Source organism: Nerophis ophidion, linkage group LG13, assembly GCF_033978795.1.
Source record: "Nerophis ophidion isolate RoL-2023_Sa linkage group LG13, RoL_Noph_v1.0, whole genome shotgun sequence".
Lineage (NCBI taxonomy): Eukaryota > Metazoa > Chordata > Actinopteri > Syngnathiformes > Syngnathidae > Nerophis > Nerophis ophidion.
This window is the reverse complement of record NC_084623.1, coordinates 10,417,843-10,441,088: the sequence shown is the minus strand read 5'-3', so window position 1 is coordinate 10,441,088 and position 23,246 is coordinate 10,417,843. Positions and strand designations below refer to the sequence as shown.

At 39.1% G+C, this 23,246-nt stretch overlaps 2 protein-coding genes across 7 annotated transcripts in view; one reads left to right on the top strand and one right to left on the bottom strand.

Moving 5' to 3' along the window:
* The window catches only part of LOC133564225 (1-phosphatidylinositol 4,5-bisphosphate phosphodiesterase delta-4-like), a 30,963-nt gene extending 8,099 nt beyond the window's left edge, over positions 1–22,864 (bottom strand). The window contains exons 1-13 of one of the 3 annotated variants that reach the window (XM_061918381.1): positions 22,513–22,864; positions 15,054–15,105; positions 14,815–14,973; positions 14,398–14,626; positions 11,698–11,827; positions 11,399–11,630; positions 9,258–9,459; positions 5,421–5,565; positions 4,645–4,797; positions 1,178–1,351; positions 680–848; positions 423–539; positions 147–325 (exon numbers count right to left, since the gene is read on the bottom strand). In XM_061918381.1, coding sequence (XP_061774365.1) covers positions 147–325; positions 423–539; positions 680–848; positions 1,178–1,351; positions 4,645–4,797; positions 5,421–5,565; positions 9,258–9,459; positions 11,399–11,630; positions 11,698–11,827; positions 14,398–14,626; positions 14,815–14,973; positions 15,054–15,090 — 1,926 coding nt within the window. In that variant the 5' untranslated portion in view covers positions 15,091–15,105; positions 22,513–22,864. The remainder of the gene's footprint in view (positions 1–146; positions 326–422; positions 540–679; positions 849–1,177; positions 1,352–4,644; positions 4,798–5,420; positions 5,566–9,257; positions 9,460–11,398; positions 11,631–11,697; positions 11,828–14,397; positions 14,627–14,814; positions 14,974–15,053; positions 15,106–22,512) is intronic. The other 2 variants (XM_061918382.1, XM_061918380.1) reach the window with 2 other exon arrangements.
* The window catches only part of znf142 (zinc finger protein 142), a 79,767-nt gene that overhangs the window by 42,356 nt on the left and 14,165 nt on the right, over positions 1–23,246 (top strand). For 3 of the 4 annotated variants that reach the window (XR_009809254.1, XR_009809257.1, XR_009809256.1), the window contains one exon: positions 1,677–3,997. The exons of the other annotated variant lie outside the window; for it this stretch is intronic. The gene's annotated coding sequence lies outside the window, so the exon portion shown is untranslated. Of the gene's footprint in view, positions 1–1,676; positions 3,998–23,246 lie in introns of those variants that run through there. 4 annotated transcript variants of the gene reach the window in all.

Sequence of the window (23,246 nt, the reverse complement as noted above, 5' to 3'; positions counted from 1 at the left end):
TAAACTTATTCAATTATAGTATATGCATTCGTCCCTCTGGAGATTGTTTTGGGATATAGAGAGTAGGTGGTCTGAATGTTATTTTAATTGGTGAAGTGATCATTTTACTGTGAAAGGTTTTAGAAACCATGCTTCAGTCTTCTTACCTGAATGGATAAGCGTAATGGTTTGTAGCCTAGCTGCTCCTCCGGTTTCTCCGGGTCAAACTTTGTGTTACTATCTCGCATAAAGCGAGGCTTGAGCACGTAGCCACAGGAGCCATTTGGTCTAAAAAGCCCATCATTCAGATCCATTTCCAGCCCAGCTGTCTGGAAGTTCAGAGCCACTTTGGAGAAGAAAGACATTTGATGTACAGCATGTAATTCGAGACAGGCACATTTTTTTTTATAGGTTGAATTAGCAAAACTAAACATTTTCTTCACCTATCTGGCACCCCAAATTCCACATATCCTGAGGATTATAGTTAGATGAGTCAGTCCTAAGGCCACTAGGGTAAATCCTGCTTAGATGTACTGAATTATGCTGCACAAAGTCTGATCCTGGAGGAAAAAAAATCATCACAACATATATGTCAGATTATTCTACCTATTATTCTGTTGATTGCATCGTAGGACCTCAAACTGCACACACAAATCTGAAATGTATTTTTCCATTCATCAAATACAAAGTACATTGATACCTGCTTCCTTTGCAAGCCTCTTGGCCTTAGACTCAGAGAACGAAGACATCTCATTGTATTTGGAATTCAGAGGAGCACGTTTAAAACCACGGAAATGGACACTCTTGCAGTAAACCACCAAATCGGACAACTCCCTGGAGAGTTTGGACTCGGCTTTCTGTGCAACGACCTATAGAAAAAGATCTATGATGAGCAAAGACTGCCTGGTCTGAAAAATCAAACGATGAAAAACTGCAGACATTTGACCTATCAACAAAAAACAAGCTTTAACTCAAGACTTTTGATCAGGAAAACACTCTTCTGATTTGTTTCTTTGTGCTTATCGTCTTTGTATGGTATATTTTCTTTAAAAGACCTTAGCTATGTGTTAGATTCTTGTAATCATGAGTCGTCTTATTGTTTGAAACTATGGCTTTTTAGGTCACATTTTTAGTCATGTGTTACTCACTGAAGGACTCTTAGATGTGTGGCTAGATGAAGGTTCGCCAACATGTTTACCTTCTCGTGGTGGTTCAAAGACTCAGCTGCCGTTAGGTCTTCAAGAGAGCGGTTCTCAGCACCACCAGTGGACATATCGTCTTCATCACTAACATCGTCTGCATTCGCTTCATCGAGGAACCCCTCTTGACCGGCAATTTTCTTGGCTTTCAACAAAATCTTCCCTTTCAGCTCCTTCAGATTTTAACAAGAGTTTAGAATTAGTGTAATGTGCTGCATGTAGGACTGTAAATAGATTGGAGTACTCTCAGGGGGGTACTACCTTCCGGCACTTTACTGTTTTTTGCAGGCACTAAAACACATTTTGGATTACGAATGGGCTTTATCACTCGCACAGACTCACGCACCATCACTTTAATATTGATTCTCTAAGTGCTATCTGCCAATGGAATGTAATTTGAAACTAACTTTTAAGAACTGCAATGTTCAAATTCAACAATCAGGGTGTTTGTTTTATTACATGTACGTAACGGCTAACTCAAAGTGTCTGTCTTAGCAGTGCAAGATGTAAACGCAGCATCCGTCCATCCATTTCTTCCGCTTATCCGAGGTCGGGTCGCGGGGGCAGCTCCCTAAGCAGAGAAGCCCAGACTTCCCTCTCTCCAGCCACTTTGTCCAGCTCTTCGCAAGTGGTCCCGAGGCGTTCCCAGGCCAGCCGGGAGACAGTCTTCCCAACGTGTCCCGAGTCTTCCCCTTGGCCTCCGGAGGGAGGTGTTCAGGTGGCATCCTGAACAAATGCCCGAACCACCTCATCTGGCTCCTCTCCATGTGAAGGAGCAGCGGCTTTACTCTGAGCTCCTCCCGGGTGACAGAGCTTCTCACCCTATCTCTAAGGGAGAGCCCCGCTACCCGGCGGAGGAAACTCATTTTGGCCGCTTGTACCCGTGATCTTGTCCTTTCGGTCATAACCCAAAGCTCATGACCCTAAATGAGGATGGGAACGTAGATCGACTGGTAAATTTAGAGCTTTGCCTTCCGGCTCAGCTCCTTCTTCACCACAACGGATCGATACAACGTCCGCATTACTGAAAACGCCGCACTGATCTGTTAATCACAAGATCCACTCTTCCCCCACTTGTGAGCAAGACTCTTAGGTACTTGAACTCCTCCACTTGGGGCAGGGTCTCCTCCCCAATTTGGAGATGGCACTCCACCCTTACCCGGGCGAGAACCACGGACTCGGACTTGGAGGTGCTGATTCTCATCCCAGTCGCTTCACACTCGGCTGCGAACCGATCCAGTCAGAGCTGAAGATCCAGGCCAGTTGAAGCCGACAGGACCACATCATCTGCAAAAAGCAGAGACCTAATCCTGCGGTCACCAAACCGGATCCCATCAACGTCCTGACGGCGCCTAGAAATTCTGTCCATAAAAGTTATGAACAGAATCGGTGACAAAGGGCAGCCTTGGCGTAGTCCAACCCTCACTGGAAACGGGTTCGACTTACTGCCGGCAATGCGGACCAAGCTCTGACACTGATCGTACAGGGAGCGGACCGCCACAATCAGACAGTCCGATACCCCATACTCTCTGAGCATTCTCCACAAGACTTCCCGGGGGACATGGTTGAATGCCTTCTCCAAGTCCACATCTATGAATCCAGCTGTAGACGCTATATATTGCGGTTTAAATCAAGAATCAATTCTAGATCAAATTTTCACCCGAAAAATCGTAATCAAATTGTGAGTCGTTGTAAGATTCCTATTCCTTGTGGACACTGTACCTCTAGCCCATTCACACAACATTTTCCAGCAGGAAGATGCTTTGACAAGACTTGTTGTTGTAGGACTGCACATTTTGTGAGGAAAATACTTTACACTGTTATTGTTTTTAAAAATGTGCTTAATTATTTTGTGAGGCATACTATAGCACGGGGGTCGGGAACCTTTTTGGTTGAGAGAGCCATGAAAGCCAAATATTTTAAAATGTATATCTGTAAGAGCCGTATAATATTTTTAAAACCGAATACAACTATCAGGTTCAAACACTGATGACATCTATTAAACAGACAAGAAGCAAGGAATTAAACAGAGACAGGATTCAATTTAGCTCAATGAGGAGAAACCCGTAGACCTGTACCCTTGTACAGTGTCGTCCCAGGCTCTGACAAGAGAATTCTACGCCTCCTCTTTTATTTGGACTTTCCCTGATTACAACAACTAAATGCGTGCATCTCTTATTCTTTTTAATAACATTGTTATTCTGAAGCTAACTAATCTTGAACAGGTGCGATAGAAATAGATGAATGGATTAAAATGCATGAGAATGTTTTATATTTTGAAAGTTATTTTTAACACTGTGATTAATAGCGGAATTATTAATTACTTATCGTGTTAAGCAACGTCAACTAAGATTTATCTGAGAGGTTCCCTACCCCTGCTATAGCAGTTAAAGTGGCTGTTTAAGGGATTGGTGTGGATGAGTTCTTGAAATTTAATCCTGGTGAATAGCGGGTATCTACAGTATCTAAAACGGTTGTTTTTGTTCTGTTTTGTTGATTTTTTTTTTTTTTTTAGATGTATCATGATTTTAATTTGTAACAATTCTTAATCGATTAAAAAAAAAATCAAAATTAGATGTATTAATTTTTTAAGAATTTATTTTTAAAAGGTCGTTTTAGACCATCTCTATTCGGGGTGTCAAAAAATAGATATTTTTTAATTATTTTATTATTATTTTTTTAGAATAATTGTGATTCTTATTTGTAACAATTCTTAATCGATCTTTTAAAAAAAAATCAAAAATAGATTTATTTAGTTTTTAGGAATTTATTTTCAAAAGGTCATTTTAGACCATCTCCATTAGGGGTGTCAAAAAATAGATTTTTTATGATTTTTTTATTTTTATTAGATTAATTGTGATTCTTATTTGTAACAATTCTTAATCGATTTAAACAAAAAAAACTTAGATTAATTGTGATTCTTATTTGTAGCAATTCTTAATCGATTTTTAAAAAATCAAAAATTGTTAAAAGTATTTTTTTTTTAAAGAATTCCTGTTAAAAATTTAGTTTTGGACCATCTCCAATGTGTGTCAAAAAATTTATTTTTTTAAATTATTTTTTTTAGACTAATCGTGATTCTTATTTGTAACAATTCTTAATCAATTAAAAAAATCAATTTTATTTATTTTTTTAAGGATTTATTCTAAAAAGAGTAGTTTTAGACCATCTCCTTTATGGGGTGTCAAAGAATTCATAAAATATATATATATTTTTTTAGGTTAACTGTGATTCTTAATTGATTACACCAAGTTCAATCCAGATCATTTTATAATTTAATTTATTGTACTATTTTTAGTGTTGATAATAATGATTTTACAAAATTGGACCTAGCATCCTATCTATGTCAATATGTAGCCCTCGGTGGAAAGAGTTAGTACCCCCCTGTTGTACAGTAATGTTTGTGTGTTTGTATAGCGATGGCAGTCGTATGTTCACTGTTTGAAATGGAATGTAGTTGTTTGACCTGTGGAGAAGGGAGATGCTGAGATGCCTGTCCATCCAAAAGGCTCCTCAATAGTGTGTCACCTAAGATTTGGCTCAGGTGCTTGGCCATTATCGTCTGTTGTTCCACACCGCAATGGTTCTCAAGGGACAAGATGACTGGAAAGTCCGATGTCTGTACAACAGGAAGAAAAAGACACAAAGTTTAAATACAGTAGATTGTTTTGTTTTCTGTGATTGAATCTGAATTGTAAATTGCTTTGAAAAAATGTGAATGTTTGCTTTAAAAGGTTTTGTTTAGGAATCAAAAACAAGCAGTTCCTAAGATGACTTTGGTAAGTACATACAGCAGAACAAATCTGTTCCTATATTTTGTTTTATTTCCTTTCCATTTACTCTGTACTTGTTTTTTTCCCCACTATTCTCTACTCTGTGCACTGGCTTCCTCAATCAGGACACACCTGTTCCTGGTTGCCAATCGTTATGCTTTATATGCCAGCCCTGTACTCTTGCTTGTGTTTTGCTCGGAATTCTATTTTGCTTCTTTGTTTTGTGGCTACGCTACTCAATGTATTAGCTTTCTTGCACTCCAGAGCGCCACAATTCTTTTTTATTTTCTGTACTTTGCCTAATTGCACTTTTGTTTGTTTTGCTGTGCACTCCCTAGCTGCACTAGTTTTTGTTGTATTTAATGGGGTATCATATTTTCTGCACGTCTTATCCTGTCTCTGAAATAGTTGTTTCTTCAGAATCAACTATTTGAATTTTTAAAAAAAACTAGTTTTGCTGGAATCATACCATAAATGCATATTCTTTGAGTTTTACAATGATGTCTTTGAAGAGGATTTTAGAAGTCAGCGTGTGGCCGTGATACACCACTGGTTCCCCGTCACTGCCGTCCCAACAATCCACTTCCACACAGCGACAGCCTCTCTTCAGGGCCCTGAGTGCACACACACATCAACTCTTTTACAGTTGATCTTGTAGTTATTTAGTTCGATATGATGACTGGATGGCATGCGGCATATAATACAACAAATGCAACCATGCAATGTGTTTTTTTTTAATAATTACATTTGTGTTTATTTCAAACCTCCAAATGGATTTTTTCCAGCATGAAATCAGATTGGTTGCGTGTAAATTGACTCATTGGACTTAAATCCAAACTGTCCCTTTTTGTTTATATCAAGGCAATTTGATACAGTGGCATCTCGGTTTTTTGTTTATATTTGTTGGTCGCGTGATGGGTGTTGAGACAAGAAGACGCCAACGAGGAATTGTCAAACAAAAAGCTTTATTTGTTTCAGCGAGCCTCAGACTGGAAGCTGCAGCTTCCAGGAGTTAAAGTATGGGCCTGATCACTCCTCTGCTGTCTTCTTGGACAACTATCCTTAATTACCTTTTACACGAAGACAGTTACTCTTTGTTGTTCTAGCCTTGGGACCAGCCAGTTTGGACAACACCTAGCTTGTTGCTTGGCCAGTCAGCCTATTTCCTGTGATCGGTTTAAGTCGGGTGACCTACGGCTCCTATCCTCTGCTCCTACTTGTGAGGGCTTCCTACCAGATGTTGCTAATGTCTTTACACTTCCTCTTAAAATCCAAACCTCTCTTCTTGGACAACTGTCCTTAAAATACCTTTTACACAAAGACAGTCACTCTTTGTTGTTGTAGCCTTGGGACCGGCCAGTTTGGACTACACCCAGTTTGTTGCTTGGCCAGTCAGCCTATTACCTGTGATCGGTTTGAGTCGGGTGACCGCCAACCCCTATCCTCTACTCCTACTTGTGAGGGCTTCCTACCAGTTGTTGCTAATGTCTTTACACTTCATCCTAAAATCCAAACCCCTCTTCTTGGACAACTGTCCTTAAAATACCTTTTACACAAAAACAGTTACTCTTTGTTGTTCTAGCTTTGGGACCGGCCAGTTTGGACGAAGCCCAGTTTGTTGCTTGGCCAGTCAACCTATTTCCTGTGACACTTTGGTACATTCAATGGGGATCTGGCGGAAGATTTCTTGCCAGTGGTGCACCTTGAATCCCTCCCTGTTAGTGTTGTTACACCCTCCGACAACACACTGACGAGGCATGATGTCTCTAAGGTTCCAAAAAATAGTCGAAAAAACGGAAAATAACAGAGCTGAGACCCAGTGTTTTTAATGTGAAAATGAATATGGCGGGTGTGTTACCTCGGTGACGTCACGTTCTGACGTCATTGCTAAAAGACCGATAAACAGAAAGGCATTTCATTTGCCATAATTCACCCATTTAGAGTCCGGAAATCGGTTAAAAAAATACATGGTTTTTTTTCTGCAACATCAAGGTATATTTTGACGCTTGCATAGGTTGGGTAATAATGTTCCCCTTTAAGTCGGGTGACCTACGACCCCTATCCTCTACTCCTACTTGTGAGGGCTTCCTACCAGATGTTGCTAATGTCTTTACACTTCCTCCTAAATCCACACCTCTCTTCTTGGACATCCATCCATTTTCTACCGCTTGTCCCTAACGGGGTTGCGGGGGTTGCTGGTGACTATCTCAGCTGCGTTTCGGGCGGAAGGCAGAGTACACCCTGGACAAGTTGCCACCTCATCACGAGGGCCAACACAGATAGACAGACAACATTCACACTCACATTCACACACTAGGTTCAATTTAGTGTTGCCAATCAACCTATCCCAAGGTGCATGTTTTTGGCGGTGGGAAGAAACAGACTGTCCTTAAAATACCTTTTACACAAAGACAGTTACTCTTTGTTGTTCTAGCCTTGGGACCAGCCAGTTTGGACAAAGCCCAGTTTGTTGCTTGGTCAGTCAGCCTATTTCCTGTGAACGGTTTGAGTCGGGTGACCGCCAACCCCTATCCTCTACTCCTACCTGTGAGGGCTTCCTACCAGATGTTGCTAATATCTTTACACTTCCTCCTAAAATCCAAACCTTTCTTCTTAGACATCCGTCTATCCATCCATTTTCTACAGCTTGTCCCTTTTGGGGCTGCGGGGGTCGCTGGAGCCTATCTCAGCTGCGTTTCAGGTGGAAGGCAGCGTACACCCTGGACAAGATGCCACCTCATCACAGGGCCAACACCGATAGACAGACAACATTCACACTCACATTCACACACTAGGTTCAATTTAGTGTTGCCAATCAACCTATCCCAAGGTGCATGTTTTTGGCGGTGGGAAGAAACAGACTGTCCTTAAAATACCTTTTACACAAAGACAGTTACTCTTTGTTGTTCTAGCCTTGGGACCAGCCAGTTTGGACAAAGCCCAGTTTGTTGCTTGGTCAGTCAGCCTATTTCCTGTGAACAGTTTGAGTCGGGTGACCGCCAACCCCTATCCTCTACTCCTACCTGTGAGGGCTTCCTACCAGATGTTGCTAATATCTTTACACTTCCTCCTAAAATCCAAACCTTTCTTCTTAGACATCCGTCTATCCATCCATTTTCTACAGCTTGTCCCTTTTGGGGCTGTGGGGGTCGCTGGAGCCTATCTCAGCTGCGTTTCAGGTGGAAGGCAGCGTACACCCTGGACAAGATGCCACCTCATCACAGGGCCAACACCGATAGACAGACAACATTCACACACTAGGGCCAATTTGGTGTTGCCAATCAACCTATCCCCAGGTGCATGTTTTTGGCGGTGGGAGTAAACAGACTGTTCTTAAAATACCTTTTACACGAAGACAGTTTCTCTTTGTTGTTCTAGCCTTGGGGCCGGCCAGTTTGGACAAAGCCCAGTTTGTTGCTTGGTCAGTCAGCCTATTTCCTGTGAACGGTTTGAGTCGGGTGACCGCCAACCCCTATCCTCTACTCCTACCTGTGAGGGCTTCCTACCAGCAGTTGCTAATATCTTTACACTTCCTCCTAAAATCCAAACCTCTCTTTTTAGAAAGCTGTCCTTAAAATACCTTTTACACAAAGACAGTTACTCTTTGTTGTTCTATCCTTGGGACCGGCCAGTTTGGACAAAGCCCAGTTTGTTGCTTGGTCAGTCAACCTTTTTCCTGTGATCGGTTTGAGCCTACTCTCTACTCCTACTGATGAGGGCTTTCTACCAGATGTTGCTAATGTCTTTACACTTCCTCCTAAAATCCAAACCTGCATTCCTGTAGGATTCCAATTTCCTGTGGGCAAGAGCCACCACTCTCTGGAGAGTTTGTGATGGACATGTGCACTTTTGAAGCTATCTAAGGGTGTATTTCCTTAGTAGAATAATCCTCTAAAGGATTCTGTGGCCAAATACAAACAGGTGCTACTTTACAATCATATAAGAAAATAGTACACGGTATAATTCACCACAGACTTAAAACCCTTTTTATAGGGAATCATTTTTATGTAGAAAGCATGTCAAATGTGCATATGACCTCACTTCTGCAATAAGAGAAGAACAGACCCAAGAACGCCACCTCCGAACTTTTGCTATGACTTCCTTAGTTGGACTATTACTGTACGCTACAACTTTTCGGCTCTATATTAGGCTTAGACAAAGACTAACAGTGTATGAAAACTGGGACATATTTTTGGTCAAAGTTTAGCCTCAGACCAAATGGTACTAAATTCAAGGCGTATTAAAACCGAGGTACCACTGTACATCTACAGAAAGCTACTGAATATTTAGAAGATGCAGGGCTTACTGGATGTATGCTTCCAGGCTGCTTTGGCCCCGCAGCTGGTCCTCCAGCAGGTAGGTATTGTGTGAGGAGGAGATGAAGTAGTGGCTAAGTGGTTGGCTCATGTCCTGGTAGAGGCCCAGGTGTTCTGGTCTGAATATGGAGCCCTCCTGAGAGCACAGGTACATCTGGAAGCCTTCCAGGGACATGGTACCTTGCTTCTTGGCTGGATAAAGAGAGACGAGACACGCAGTGATCTCCAGATGTGCATTTGCAACTATTATTAAACAGAGAGGGTCAACATTCACAGTGTACTGTACATAGAGGGATTCATAGTCCGGCAATATGGACATGAGACGGAATCACTGGTCAGACTACAATATTGGAGAACTGTACCTAATGATTGGCCAGACTAAAATATTGGGGAACTGTACCTAATGACTGGTCGGACTAAAATTTTAGGGAACTATACCTAATGACTGGACAAACTACATTATTGGGATGCTGCACTAAATGGCTACACAGACTCCAATATTGGGGAATTGTACCGAGTGACTGGACACACTTCAATACAAAGGACCTGTAGCAAACGACTGGACTGACTACAATACTGGGGAACTGGACCAAATGACTGGACAGTCTACAATTCTGGGGAACTGTACCAAATGACTGGACAGACTACAATATTAGGGAACTATAACTAATTACTGGACAAACCACAATATTGGGATGCTGCACTAAATGACTAGACAGACTTCAATATTGGGGAATTGTACCGAGTGACTGGACACACTTCAATACAAAGGACCTGTAGCAAACGACTGGACTGACTACAATACTGGGGAACTGTACCAAATGACTGGACAGACTACAATATTAGGGAACTGCACCTAATGACTGGACAAACTACAATATTGGGGTGCTGCACTAAATGACTAGACAGATTTCAATATTAGAGAATTGTACCCAGTGACAGGAGACACTTCAATATAAAGGACCTGAAGCAAATGACTGGACTGACTACAATACTGGGGAACTGTACCAAATGACTGGACTGACTACATTACTGGGGAACTGTACCAAATGACTGGACAGACTACAATATTAGGGAACTGTACCAAATGACTGGACAGACTACAATATTAGGGAACTGTACCAAATGACTGGACAGACTACAATATTAGGGAACTGTACCAAATGACTGGACAGACTACAATATTAGGGAACTGTACCAAATGACTGGACAGACTACAATATTAGGGAACTGTACCAAATGACTGGACAGACTACAATATTAGGGAACTGTACCAAATGACTGGACAGACTACAATATTAGGGAACTGTACCAAATGACTGGACACACTTCAATATAAAGGACCTGTAGTAAATGACTGGGCTGACTACAATACTGGGGAACTGTACCAAGTGACTGGACAGACTACAATATTAGGGAACTGTGCCTAATGACTGGACAGACTACAATATTAGGGAGCTGTGGAACTTTGAAAGATGTCCCATTCATTTCAATGGGAATTTCATGGAAATTTCGGGAAAAGCGGGAATTTTTCCAGTTCAAAAAACAAAATTGTTTTTTGTCCTGATTTCGAGGAATGGTTGGACGGTAGAACGGTTGGAGTGGGTTGAAAAATGTGAGAGGAGTAGTTGCCAGAAAAAGGGAATTCCTGAATTTTTTTTTAACTTGAAATTTCCAGGATGAGTGGAATGTGTTGAAGGTGGAATGGTTTGAACTGGTTGAAAAATGTGGAAATGGTGGGAGTTTAAAAAAATGGCCAATTAATTTTGAATAGGAAAAATGTCTTGGAAAACTAAGGAATTCTGAGAAATCTGGGAAAAAAGAAAGGGAAAGCCCACGATTCCCGAAAAGGCTGAACAGTTTGAAGATGGAACGGTTCGTATCGGATGAAAAATGTGGAAGGCAGAGAGCGCCAAAATCGTATTAGCCGGAAACTGGCATGCTAATCGCTAACTGACAGCTGGTGCCCTCGTTGGCAGCTTGCACCAGCTTATCAATAGCTATCCTAAATGCTAATATGTTTTTATTTTAAACTTTAGGGGTGTCCAAACTACGGCCCGTGGGCCAAATGCGATTGATAAGAACTCTGGCCTATGGAGTCACAAGCCCCTGTTGAAGGTTAATAACTGACCGGTTTCCGATGGTTCATAGCGGTCGATAAGCTCCCGTGCATGTCGGGCGATGTCTTCTCCCTCCTGTTGCTCCACCTTCAGGAAGCTCTCCAGCTCCTCCAGCATGAACTTCTCTCCGTCTCCAGAGTAGTCCTGAAACACTCTCCACACCTCATCCCTTTGGGTGAGCATCTTGTAGAAGAGGACAAACTGCTCGCTTTCCAAAGAGCCACTTTCCGATTGGTCAGCCATCTGTAAACCAAGGAGAAGACCTGGGTTTATATCACAGACGTTAGTGGGTGAATCATCCAAATAATACCGTGAAGAGATGGAACGCATGGTCCTCATTCATTTCCACGTTCATCATCTTCAACAGCGTCCGCACTTCTTTGAAGTTCATCTTCCCGTCTTTATTTTTGTCAGCTTTGTGAAACCAGTCCCGGACCCACCTGAGGGATTGTCAAGGAAGCTTGGATTAGAAGTCGGCTGAGTGACTCAAGTTTTAAAGGAAGTAAGAATTAGAGATCGACCGATTATTAGTAGTCAAGGTGGCCGATTTGGAGCTGATATTCATTTGCAGTAAAAAAATAATTTTAAAACATGAATAGAATATGTGAATAAACAGCTGGACAAAGCTTTAAGTTGTTTTTTGACATTGTTTTTTGGAAAACTTCGGACCAATACAACATTGATTGATTGATTGAACCTTTTATTAGTAGATTACCATGTTACCATGAATTCATTAACGTGGACCCCGACTTAAACAAGTTGAAAAACTTATTCGGGCGTTACCATTTAGTGGTCAATTGTACGGAATATGTACTGTACTGTGCAATCTACCAATAAATGTTCCAATCAATCAATCCAAAAAGATTGCACAGTACAATACATTGACCACTCAATAGTAACACCCAAATAACTTTTTCAACTTGTTTAAGTCGGGGTCCACATATTGATTTATGTGGCGCTAATGTTACGTGGTTACTTTAGTACCAAGAAACATCAGGGAGTTTCACAAACACATTTAATATGTGTTTTAAAAACAAAGGTAGATGGGGCGCCCCTACTTATTTCAGCAAGACGATGCTAAGCCATGTGTTACAACAGTGTGTGGGCGGGGGAAATCAAATAATAAACAGTAAAATGTAAGAAAAAAATCATCCATCCATCCATTTTCTACCGCTTATTCCCTTTGGGGTCGCTGGTGGCTATCTCAGCCACAATCGGGTGGAAGGCAGGGTACACCCTGGACAAGTCGCCACCTCATCACAGGGCCAACAAGATAGACAACATTCACAATCAAAGTTTATTTATATAGCCCTAAATCACAAGTGTCTCAATGTGGGCAAGGAAAAACTCAACCCAATGGGCTACAATTAGAAACCTTGGAGGGGACCGCATATGTGGGGACACTACCCTCCCCCAAAAATACAGAAAAACTCTAATGTAATGAGAAAAAACTGAAATTATGTTGCCAGGTATTAATAATTTTATGCTTTGCCGCTTATAACACACATTTTTATTGTTAAATCTGTATAGCATCTGCTTTTAGCATTTTTTTTTTTTTCCAAAAATATGTTTTAAATTTTGATATGTGACCCTTTGTTAAAGTTTGGACACCAGTAAAAAAAATCTCGGAAAATCGGTAAAAATATGGATTTCTCTACATCACAATAACTTGCCATCTGCTCAATGTTATACAATCTTATAACAGTTCATGGATTTGATACATTGGAAATATTGCGAAAGAAAAAATAATTCTGGGCTCCTGTACTTAGATTATAATGGAGACATTTTTCCAGCTGGCTGACACCCTTTCTTCCTGGCTGTTACAGAAAGTATGAGAATGTGTGAGCTGCTGCCTGCTCTTCTTTACTTATGTACCACGTCTCCTATTTGTCAAGATAGTTACACAAAGTTTGGATTTTTTGGGGGCAGAGATATCTTTTCTGTCGTCCGTATGTTCGTCCATCTCTGCCTTGTTATTTGATTGAATCAGAGAGTGTTAAAGGAAGGACAAAAACTGGAATTTCTTGCAAAAATGTTAAGTTTTGACAGATAGGCAGAGGAGACGTACTGTAGGCGAGCAGCACCGCATGTAGGAGAAGAAAGGTGGGGTGACTCCGTAAGAATTTTTTACAAGAACTCAAATTAATGCCTTGTCACATATCAACACTTATCCATCCATCCATCCATCTTCCCGCATATCAGAGGTTGGGTCGCGGGGGCAGGAGTCTAAACAGGAAAGCCCCGTCCAGCTCTCCCCGGGGGATCCTGAGGAGGCGTTCTAAGACCAGCCGGGAGACATAGTCTTCCCAACGTGTCCTGGGTCTTCCCTGCTGCCTCCGACCGGTCGGACGTGCCCTAAACACCTCCCGAGGTAGACGTTCGGGTGGCATCCTGACTAGATGCCCGAACCACCTCATCTGGCTCCTCTCCATTTGGAGGAGCAACGGCTTTACTTTGAGCTCCTTCCAGATGGCAGAGCTTCTCACCCTATCTCTAAGGGAGAGAGAGACTCACCACCCGGCAGTGGAAACTCATTTCGGCCGCTAATACCCGTGATCTTGTCCTTTCGGTCATAACCCAAAGCTCATGACCCTAGATGAGGATGGGAACGTAGATCGACCGGTAAATTGAGAGCTTTGCCTTCCGGCTCAGCTCCTTCTTCACCACAACGGATCGATACAACGTCCGCATTACTGGAGACGCCGCACCGATGCGCCTGTCGATCTCACGATCCACTCTTCCCTCACTCGTGAACAAGACTCCGAGGTACTTGAACTCCACCCTTTTCCGGGCGAGAACCATGGACTCGGACTTGGAGGTGCTGATTCCCATCTCAGTCCCTTCACACTCGGCTGTGAACCGATCCAGTGAGAGCTGAAGATCGGCACTTATTTGGAGAGAATTATTGACGATGATAAATCGGTCGATCTCTAGTAAGATTGTTTTCATGATCCTTTCTACGGACAGACGCTCTTTGATCTAACTCGGATCTTCAACCATAGAAGGATACTGATCCAGCCACTGTTTCTCATCCATAGTTTGAGCTTTGTTGATGAGCTTGCGCAAACCCTGGATCCAGGCCCGCGCCTCCTCTGGGGACTCGGCCACGAGGTCCAGGGTGCCTTGGCGACCGTGAAACACCAAGGTGAAACAGAGGTCCGCGGAGAACTCGTCTGCGATGCCCAGCAAGACCTCCGACTGGTGGCCCTCGCGTACGGCCTCGAGCTCGCTCACTGAGACTGAAACGAGAGTTTTATGTCTGGGTCAACAAACCAGAGAACGAGCGAATCGACACCAGGAACAGAAGCAATAAGATCTTCGAGAAAATATGGTTTTGCTGTAGGTATGGTATTCCTTTTTAAGGCTTCTGACGGAGATTCCGTAAGGGATAATCATTTTGCATCGCGGTCTGCAAAGACGTACTCACAAGTGGAGTGGCCTTTCCCTAACCATCGGGACTTGTACCAAACACTCAGACCGTCCTCCAGGAGTCGGAAATGGCGTTGCTTCTTCCAGGAACGAGACTTAACCTTCCTCAGAGTGGACCCTGCCGTCATCACCCTGATGTCGGGGTCATCCTCCACACCTGGGAATATGGACAGTTAGGTCACCACCTGCGTGAAATATTTTAATGAAGTCAAACATAAAGTGTCAATTTGTACTCACGTGGACGTTCAGACTCCATTTGAGGCCCCTTTATCATGCCAATGGAGATATCCTGAAACAAACCGGGTCTACAGTTACTCATATTTAATCAGTTTAATAATACAAAACCCAAAACTAGTGAAGTTGGCACGGTGCGTAATTCGTAAATAAAAATAGAATACAAGGATTGGCAAATTTTTTCAACTTATATTCAATTGAATAGACTGCACAGACAAAATATTTAATGTTCGAACTGACAAACAAATGGATGGATGGATTTATATTTAATGTTTAGGTTTAACATTTAGATTTAACATTTATCTCTGGATTTTAGATTTAACATTCGGAGTTATATTTAACATTTATATCCAACATTTATGTCTTATTTGGATTCAACATTTATCTCTGCATTTTAGATTTAACATTCAGAGTCATATTTAACATTTATATCCAACATTTACATGTCTTATTTGGATTCAACATTTAGATTTAACATTTATATTCAACATTTATAGGCTCCTGCACCCCCCGCGACTCCAAAAGGGACAAGTGGTAGAAAATGGATGATGGACGTATGGATTTATATTTAATGTTTAGCTTTAACATTTAGATTCAACATTTATCTCTGGATTTTAGATTTAACATTCAGAGTCATATTTAACATTTATATCCAACATTTACATGTCTTATTTGGATTCAACATTTAGATTTAGATTTAACATTTATATTCAACATTTATAGGCTCCTGCACCCCCCGCGACTCCAAAAGGGACAAGTGGTAGAAAATGGATGATGGTCGTATGGATTTGTATTTAATGTTTAGCTTTAACATTTGGATTTAACATTTATCTCTGGATTTTAGATTTAACATTCAGAGTCATATTTAACATTTATATCCAACATTTACATGTCTTATTTGGATTCAACATTTAGATTTAGATTTAACCTTTATATTCAACATGTATAGGCTCCTGCACCCCCCGCGACTCCAAAAGGGACAAGTGGTGGAAAATGGATGTATGAATTTATATTTAATGTTTAGGTTTAACATTTTGATTCAACATTTTGATTTATATTCATATTCAACATGTATATTTAACATTTAGATTTATATCTGACATTTAGATTCAACATTTTTCTCTGGATTATAGATTTAACATTCAAAATCAAATTTAACATTTATATTCAACATTTGCATGTATTATTTAGATTCAACATTTAGATTTAGTTTTAACATTTATATTCAACATTTATACTCAACATTTATAGTCTCCAGCACTCCTTGCAACCCTGAAAAGGACAAGCGTTAGAAAATGGATGTATGGTTTTATATTTAATGTTTAGGGGTAACATTTTGATTTATATTCATATTTAACATGTATATTTAACATTTATACATATATTTAACATTTACATTTATATCTAAGATTTAGATTCAACATTTTTCTTTAGATTTTAGATTTAACATTTATAGTCATATTTAACATTTATATTCAACATTTACATGTATTAAATGGGTTGTACTTGTATAGCGCTTTTCTACCTTCAAGGTACTCAAAGCGCTTTGACACTACTTCCACATTTACCCATTCACACACACATTCATACACTGATGGAGGGAGCTGCCATGCAAGGCGCCAACCAGCACCCATCAGGAGCAAGGGTGAAGTGTCTTGCTCAGGACACAACGGACGTGACGAGGTTGGTGCTAGGTGGGAATTGAACCAGGGACGCTCGGGTTGCGCACGGCCACTCTCCCCACTGTGCCACGCCGTCCCTTTATTATTATTATTATTAAGATTCAACATTTAGATTTTGATTTAAGGTTTGTATTCTACATTTATAGGCTCCAGCACCCCCCGCGACTCCGAAAGGGACAAGCGGTAGGAAATGGATGGCTGGATTTACTTATTTGTTTACTTACTAATAATAGACAAGTTGTGTTGTATGTTCACTATTTAGTTTGTGGAAAAACTTGCAATAGGTAAAGTGAATTATATTTATATAGCACTTTTCTCTAGTGACTCAAAGCGCTTTACATAGTGAAACCCAATATCCAAGTTACATTCGAACCAGTGTGGGTGGCACTGGGAGCAGGTGGGTAAAGTGTCTTGCCCAAGGACACAACGGCAGTGGCTAAGATGGCAGAAGCGGGGATCGAACCTGGAACCCTCAAGTTGCTGGCACGGCCACTCTACCAACCGAGATATACCGTCCAATAAGAAACAAATGTTTAATGTATAGTTAGATTTTTTTGGTTAAAATAAAGCTAATAATGCCATTTTTTTATTGTACCCTTTATTTAGAAAAGTATCCAAATATATTTTGGTACTGGTACCAAAATATTGGTATTGGGACAACCTTATGTCCTAATGGTTACGTTAAAGTACCAATGATTGTCACACACCCACTAGGTGTGGCGAAATTATTCTCCGCATTTAACCCATCGCCCTTGATCACCTCCTTGGAGGTGAGGGGAGCAGTGAGCAGCAGCTGTGGCCACGCCCGGGAATCATTTTTGGTGATTTAACCCCCAATTCCAACATTTGATGCTGAGTGCCAAGCAGGGAGGTAATGGATCCCATTTTTATAGGTTATTTGGAATAGAGATGTCCGATAATATCGGCTGATAAATGCTTTAAAATTATCAGTATCGGTTTCAAAAAGTAAAATTGATGACTTTTTAAAACGCCACTGTACGGACTTGTACACGGACGTAGGGAGAAGGACAGAGCGCCAATAAACCTTAAAGGCACTGCCCAATCACATAATATCTACGGCTTTTCCCACACGCAAGCGAATGCAATGCATACTTGGTCAACAGCCATACAGGTCACACTGAGGGGTGCCGTATAATCAACTTTAACACTGTTACAAAATATGCGCCACCCTGTGAACCCACACCAAACAAGAAAGACATATACACATTTCGGGAGAACATCCGCACCGTAACACAACAGAACATCCATCCATCCATTTTCTACCGCTTATTCCCTTTCGGGGTCGCGGGGGGCGCTGGCGCCTATCTCAGCTACAACCGAGCGGAAGGCAGGGTACACCCTGGACAAGTTGCCACCTCATCGCTGGGCCAACACAGATAGACAGACAACATTCACACTCACATTCACACACTAGGGCCAATTTAGTGTTGCCAACAAATACCCAGAAACCTTTGCAGCACTAATTTTTTCTGGACGCTACAATATACACCCCACGCCACCCCCTACCCTAAACCCCGCCCACCTCAACCTCCTCATGCTCTCTCAGGGAGAGCATGTCCCAAATTCTAAGCTGCTGTTTTGAGGCGTGTTAAAAAAAAAATTCACTTTTTTTTCCCCTATAACTTGAGTTGATTTATTTTGAAAAACCTTGTTACATTGTTGAATGCATCCAGTGGGGCATCACAACAAAATTAGACATAATAATGTGTTCATTCCACGACTGTATATATCGGTGTCGGTTGATATCGGAATCGGTAATTAAGACTTGGACAATATCGGATATCGGCAAAAAAAAAAGACATTATCGGACATCTCTAGTTTGGAATGTTATATCTGTTTATGTATTTGTGTGAACAAAGCATGGCAGTTCCGAGATGTTCACTGATAAATGTGGATGATACTGTTGGGAAGACAATGTTTCTGTTCCTCAGAAGTTTGCCCCTCCTGACAGATATCATTTCCTGTCAAACTTCCCTGAAATAACACAGATTCGCCGTGACTTTCACAAGCGCCAGTGTTCCCACGCACATTTCAAAATGTTATGACACGCCAAAAACGATGAGTTTGTCGTTTTATCGCCGGTGCATTTCCATGTTTTTCAGCTGTTTTTCTGATGTCACGCACCCTCTTAAAGCTTGTTGTTTTATTTTTAGGAGCGTTCATGTGCGCTCTGGGTCATCACACTCCCGGGGTGAGATGAGTCATTGCAGTGACACACACACACACTGACCACACTCACTACACACACACACACACACACATACAGAAATGTCTGACCAGACCAAGGGTGTCCAAACTTTTTCTACTTTTTCTACATAAAAAAGCCAATATATTATAGATCAGGGGTCACCAACCTTTTTGAAACCAAGAGCTACTTCTTGGGTACTGATTAATGCAAAGGGCAACCAGTTTGATACACACTTAAATAAATTGCCAGAAATAGCCAATTTGCTCAATTTACCTTTAATAGAAGGGAATAAGCGGTAGAAAATGGATGGATGGATATATTTTTTTTAACCTTCCTCTTGTGTTAGCTTTCTGTTACCATCTCTTATGTTAACGGGTCTGTTTTGACCCATGTCTTAAATCAGCTGTAAAATACACTAAAAACAATTATCTATCATCCAATTTGTTTCTCATCTCTTGGTTACCTCGTTAGGCTTCCTTATCCTTGAAAATATTAGTTTTAATATTTTTGGTTTGGGCCATTGGGCATTTTTTTGTCAGTATACCCCTCGATTTCAATTTTTAAAAATGGTAAAACGAACCTCAAGAGAATCATATAAATAAAAAAAATGTTGTTGTGTTACCTAACTATTACTAAGGGGTATTAGAACACATCTCTTAAATAAATGTGTTTTATTTATTTTTTCATTTTAAGAATTTTAACTTTAGTAACATCTATGGTGTTACGGGTCAATTTCAACCCATACATATTTACTCCAAGAAAAAGGCTAAAACTTATTTTTTTCAGCAACAGAAATCCAACATCAAACAAACAACAACCAACAACCAATCAAGCAAATGAAACCAAGAGAAATAGATTACTAGTTCCAAAACTAATAAATAAACAAAATCAGAGTGGCAAAAAGTGACACTTTTAGTGTCCGTCTTTTGTTTGTTTTTGTACAGGATAACAAGGTAAAATGAGAATCCACTAAAGCTCACATGATTGGGAGAGGAGCTGGCTGTAAGTGTGTTCAGTTTTGGCTCTTATCATTGCTTTATCATCTTATTTTTATAACCGGGTCGAAACCGACCCTAACAACACCAAGGGCATAATTTCTACCAGAGCATTTTATAATTTAGTGAAAAAAATTAAAATGTTTTATTTTGTTGACAAAGAGGTTCCTGACAAAGTCAAAAAGCTTTGATGCAAAAAAATAAATGTATGTGGTGTTTTTATGCATTTAAAAACTAAAACGGGTCGGTGCCGACCCTAACACAAGACGACGGTTAAATGCGTATTTCTGTCGATCATTCCGTCGTACATTTTTTTTTCCTTTTACGGAAGGTTTTTTGTAGAGAATAAATGATGGAAAAAACACTTAATTTAAAAGAGGAGACAACACGAAAAAAAAGAAAATTAAATTTTGAAACAGTTTATCTTCAATTTCGACACTTTAAAATTCAAATTCAACTGAAAAAAATGAAGAGAAAAACTACCTAATTTAAATCTTTTTGAAAAATTTAAAAAAGAATTTATGGAACATCATTAGTAATTTTTCCTGATTAAGATTAATTTTAGTATTTGGATGACATGTTTTAAATCTGCACTTTGTTAGAATATATAACAAATTGGACCAAACTATATGTCTAACAAAGACAAATCTTTATTTCTTCTAGATTTTCCAGAACAAAAATTTTAAAAGAAATTCAAAAGACTTTGAAAAAAGATTTAAATTTGATTCTACAGATTTTCTAGATTTGCCAGATTTTTTTTAAAGTTTAATCATAACAAGTTTGAAGAAATATTTCACAAATATTCTTTGTCAAAAAAACAGAAGCTAAAATGAAGAATTAAATTAAAATATATTTATTATTCTTTACAATAAAATAAATTACTTGAACATTGATTTAAATTGTCAGGAAAGAAGAGGAAAGAATTTAAAAGGTAAAAAGCTATATGTGTTTAAAAATTCTAAAATCATTTTTAAGGTTGTATTTTTTCTCTAAAATTGTCTTTCTTAAAGTTATAAGAAGCAAAGTAAAAAAATAAATGAATTTATTTAAACAAGTGAAAACCACGTCTTTAAAATATTTTCTTGGATTTTCAAATTCTATGGAAAAGGAAAACATTTTGCGGCCACCCTCCGCCGCGATTATAAATAGTATAATTTGTCAATAAATGTGTTATAAGTACACCTCTGCATAACAGTGTCTCTTTATTCAACTCAAACAACAACAACAACAACAAATATAGATGAATTTACAAAAATAACAACTTTAACACAGTCTTTGGTCTTTAATAGAACACATTTTATACATATATATATATATATATATATATATATATATATATATATATATATAAATATATGTGTATATATATAATCTAAATACAACATATATGTATGTGTATATATATACATATATATAATATGAATATTGTATATTTATTATATATATATATCTATATATGTATATATATACATATATATATACATACATATATATATACACATATATATACATATATATACATATATATATATATATATACATATATATATATATATATATGTACATATATATAAATGTTCAAGTCGGTCAACATATGAGTATATATTAGATATAAATATAATAAATGTATGTATATATTTATGTATATATATAATGTAAATAGAATATATATGTAATATACATATAATATATACATGTGTATGTATATAAAATAAATATACGTATGTGTATATACATAATAGATATTATATATTTATTACACATATATATATATATATACATATACATACATATATATATATACATACATATATGTAATATAAATATGTGTCTATATATGTATAAAATTTAATATATTTATGTATTTGACCGACTTGAATATTTTGATATTGAAACCCTCCCCCCTCAAAAAACTCAATAAATGATAATAAATTCAAATTGATCAGCTACATTAACTCAAGAGCACAATATATAAAACACTTTTACCTACAAAACCAAAATGATATATATTTTTTTAAGGGATAAGCGGGAGAAAATGGATGGAAATTAAAAAGTTCAGATTAATGTCTACAATGAAACTGCATGATACTGATAAAGATGTCTGCAGTTCTGGGCTTCAGGTCCAATTTTTGGGACCACTTTTCCTTAGTTTGTGTATAGTTTGTAATCCGGGACGTGTTTAAATTGTAAAAAAAACAACAAAAACGAGCTGTGGGCCGCACTTTGGACACCCCTGGACTCAGCTCTACATGAGCAGTAACAGTCGTGTTTGGTGTGTCATCCATCAAAGCTAATAATCTCTTACCCAAGTAACATTTTGACTAACTGTTCTTTACACACACACACACACACACACACACACACACACACACACACACACACACACATTCATTCATACACACATACACACACATTCCAGCCAACCATGTAAAAGTCCTTGCTGCAGACATGAAATTAGAAGCAGACAGTGTTGTGTAAAAATGTGACGTCAGCAGTATTACAGTACAAACTACTGTAGTGTAGATCCAGTGTAGTGAGTAAAGAAGATCTTTATAGTGAGTAAAGAAGATCTTTACCAAAAGTGCAGGTCTAGTGGGGGGTTGTCAGTCGTCCACATGCAGTCCACTGATGTCCTTGAGGCTTCAGATGCTTTGTGGCCAGCCTGGTTGGAGACGGTGTTGTGTTCAGGGAGCGTCTGAATCCCGGGAGTGTCCAGGCTTTCTCAGCCAACGACTGCTTTCCTATGCTGGACACAGACCGACTGACGGACTCCGCTCCTCCTCTTCTTCTTCTTCCTCCTCCTCCTCCTCCTCAGCAGCCTTCCTTCCTTTCCTGCCACTCCCTCCTGCCTGCAGAGAGCAGCTCGTGCTTTCCCTGCTTGGGAAGATTGTTTAGTAGGGGTGCACAAAAATGTCCATTCTTATTCATCCCCCTTTTATCGATTCATACTTTTCAAAAATCTCTAAAAATAAAAGTAAATTCTTTTTTTTTTTATTAATTGTTATAGAATTTTCTTTTTTTTAATTTTCTATTTTAAAGAATATTTATTTTTTGGTAATTAATAGTGATTTATTTTTGTAAAAATTCATTTAAAAAAATATATATATATATATTTTTTTTTTAGGAGGTTGTTTAAGACCATCTCCATTAGTCAAAAATGTTTTTTGTTTTTTTTAATTTATCATGATTCTTATTTGTAACAATTCCTAATCGATTTATTTATTTTTTAAGAATTTATTTTTAAGAAGTAGTTTAAGACCATCTCCATTAGTCAGAAAATAGATTTTTTTTTTTTTTAGATTTATCGTGA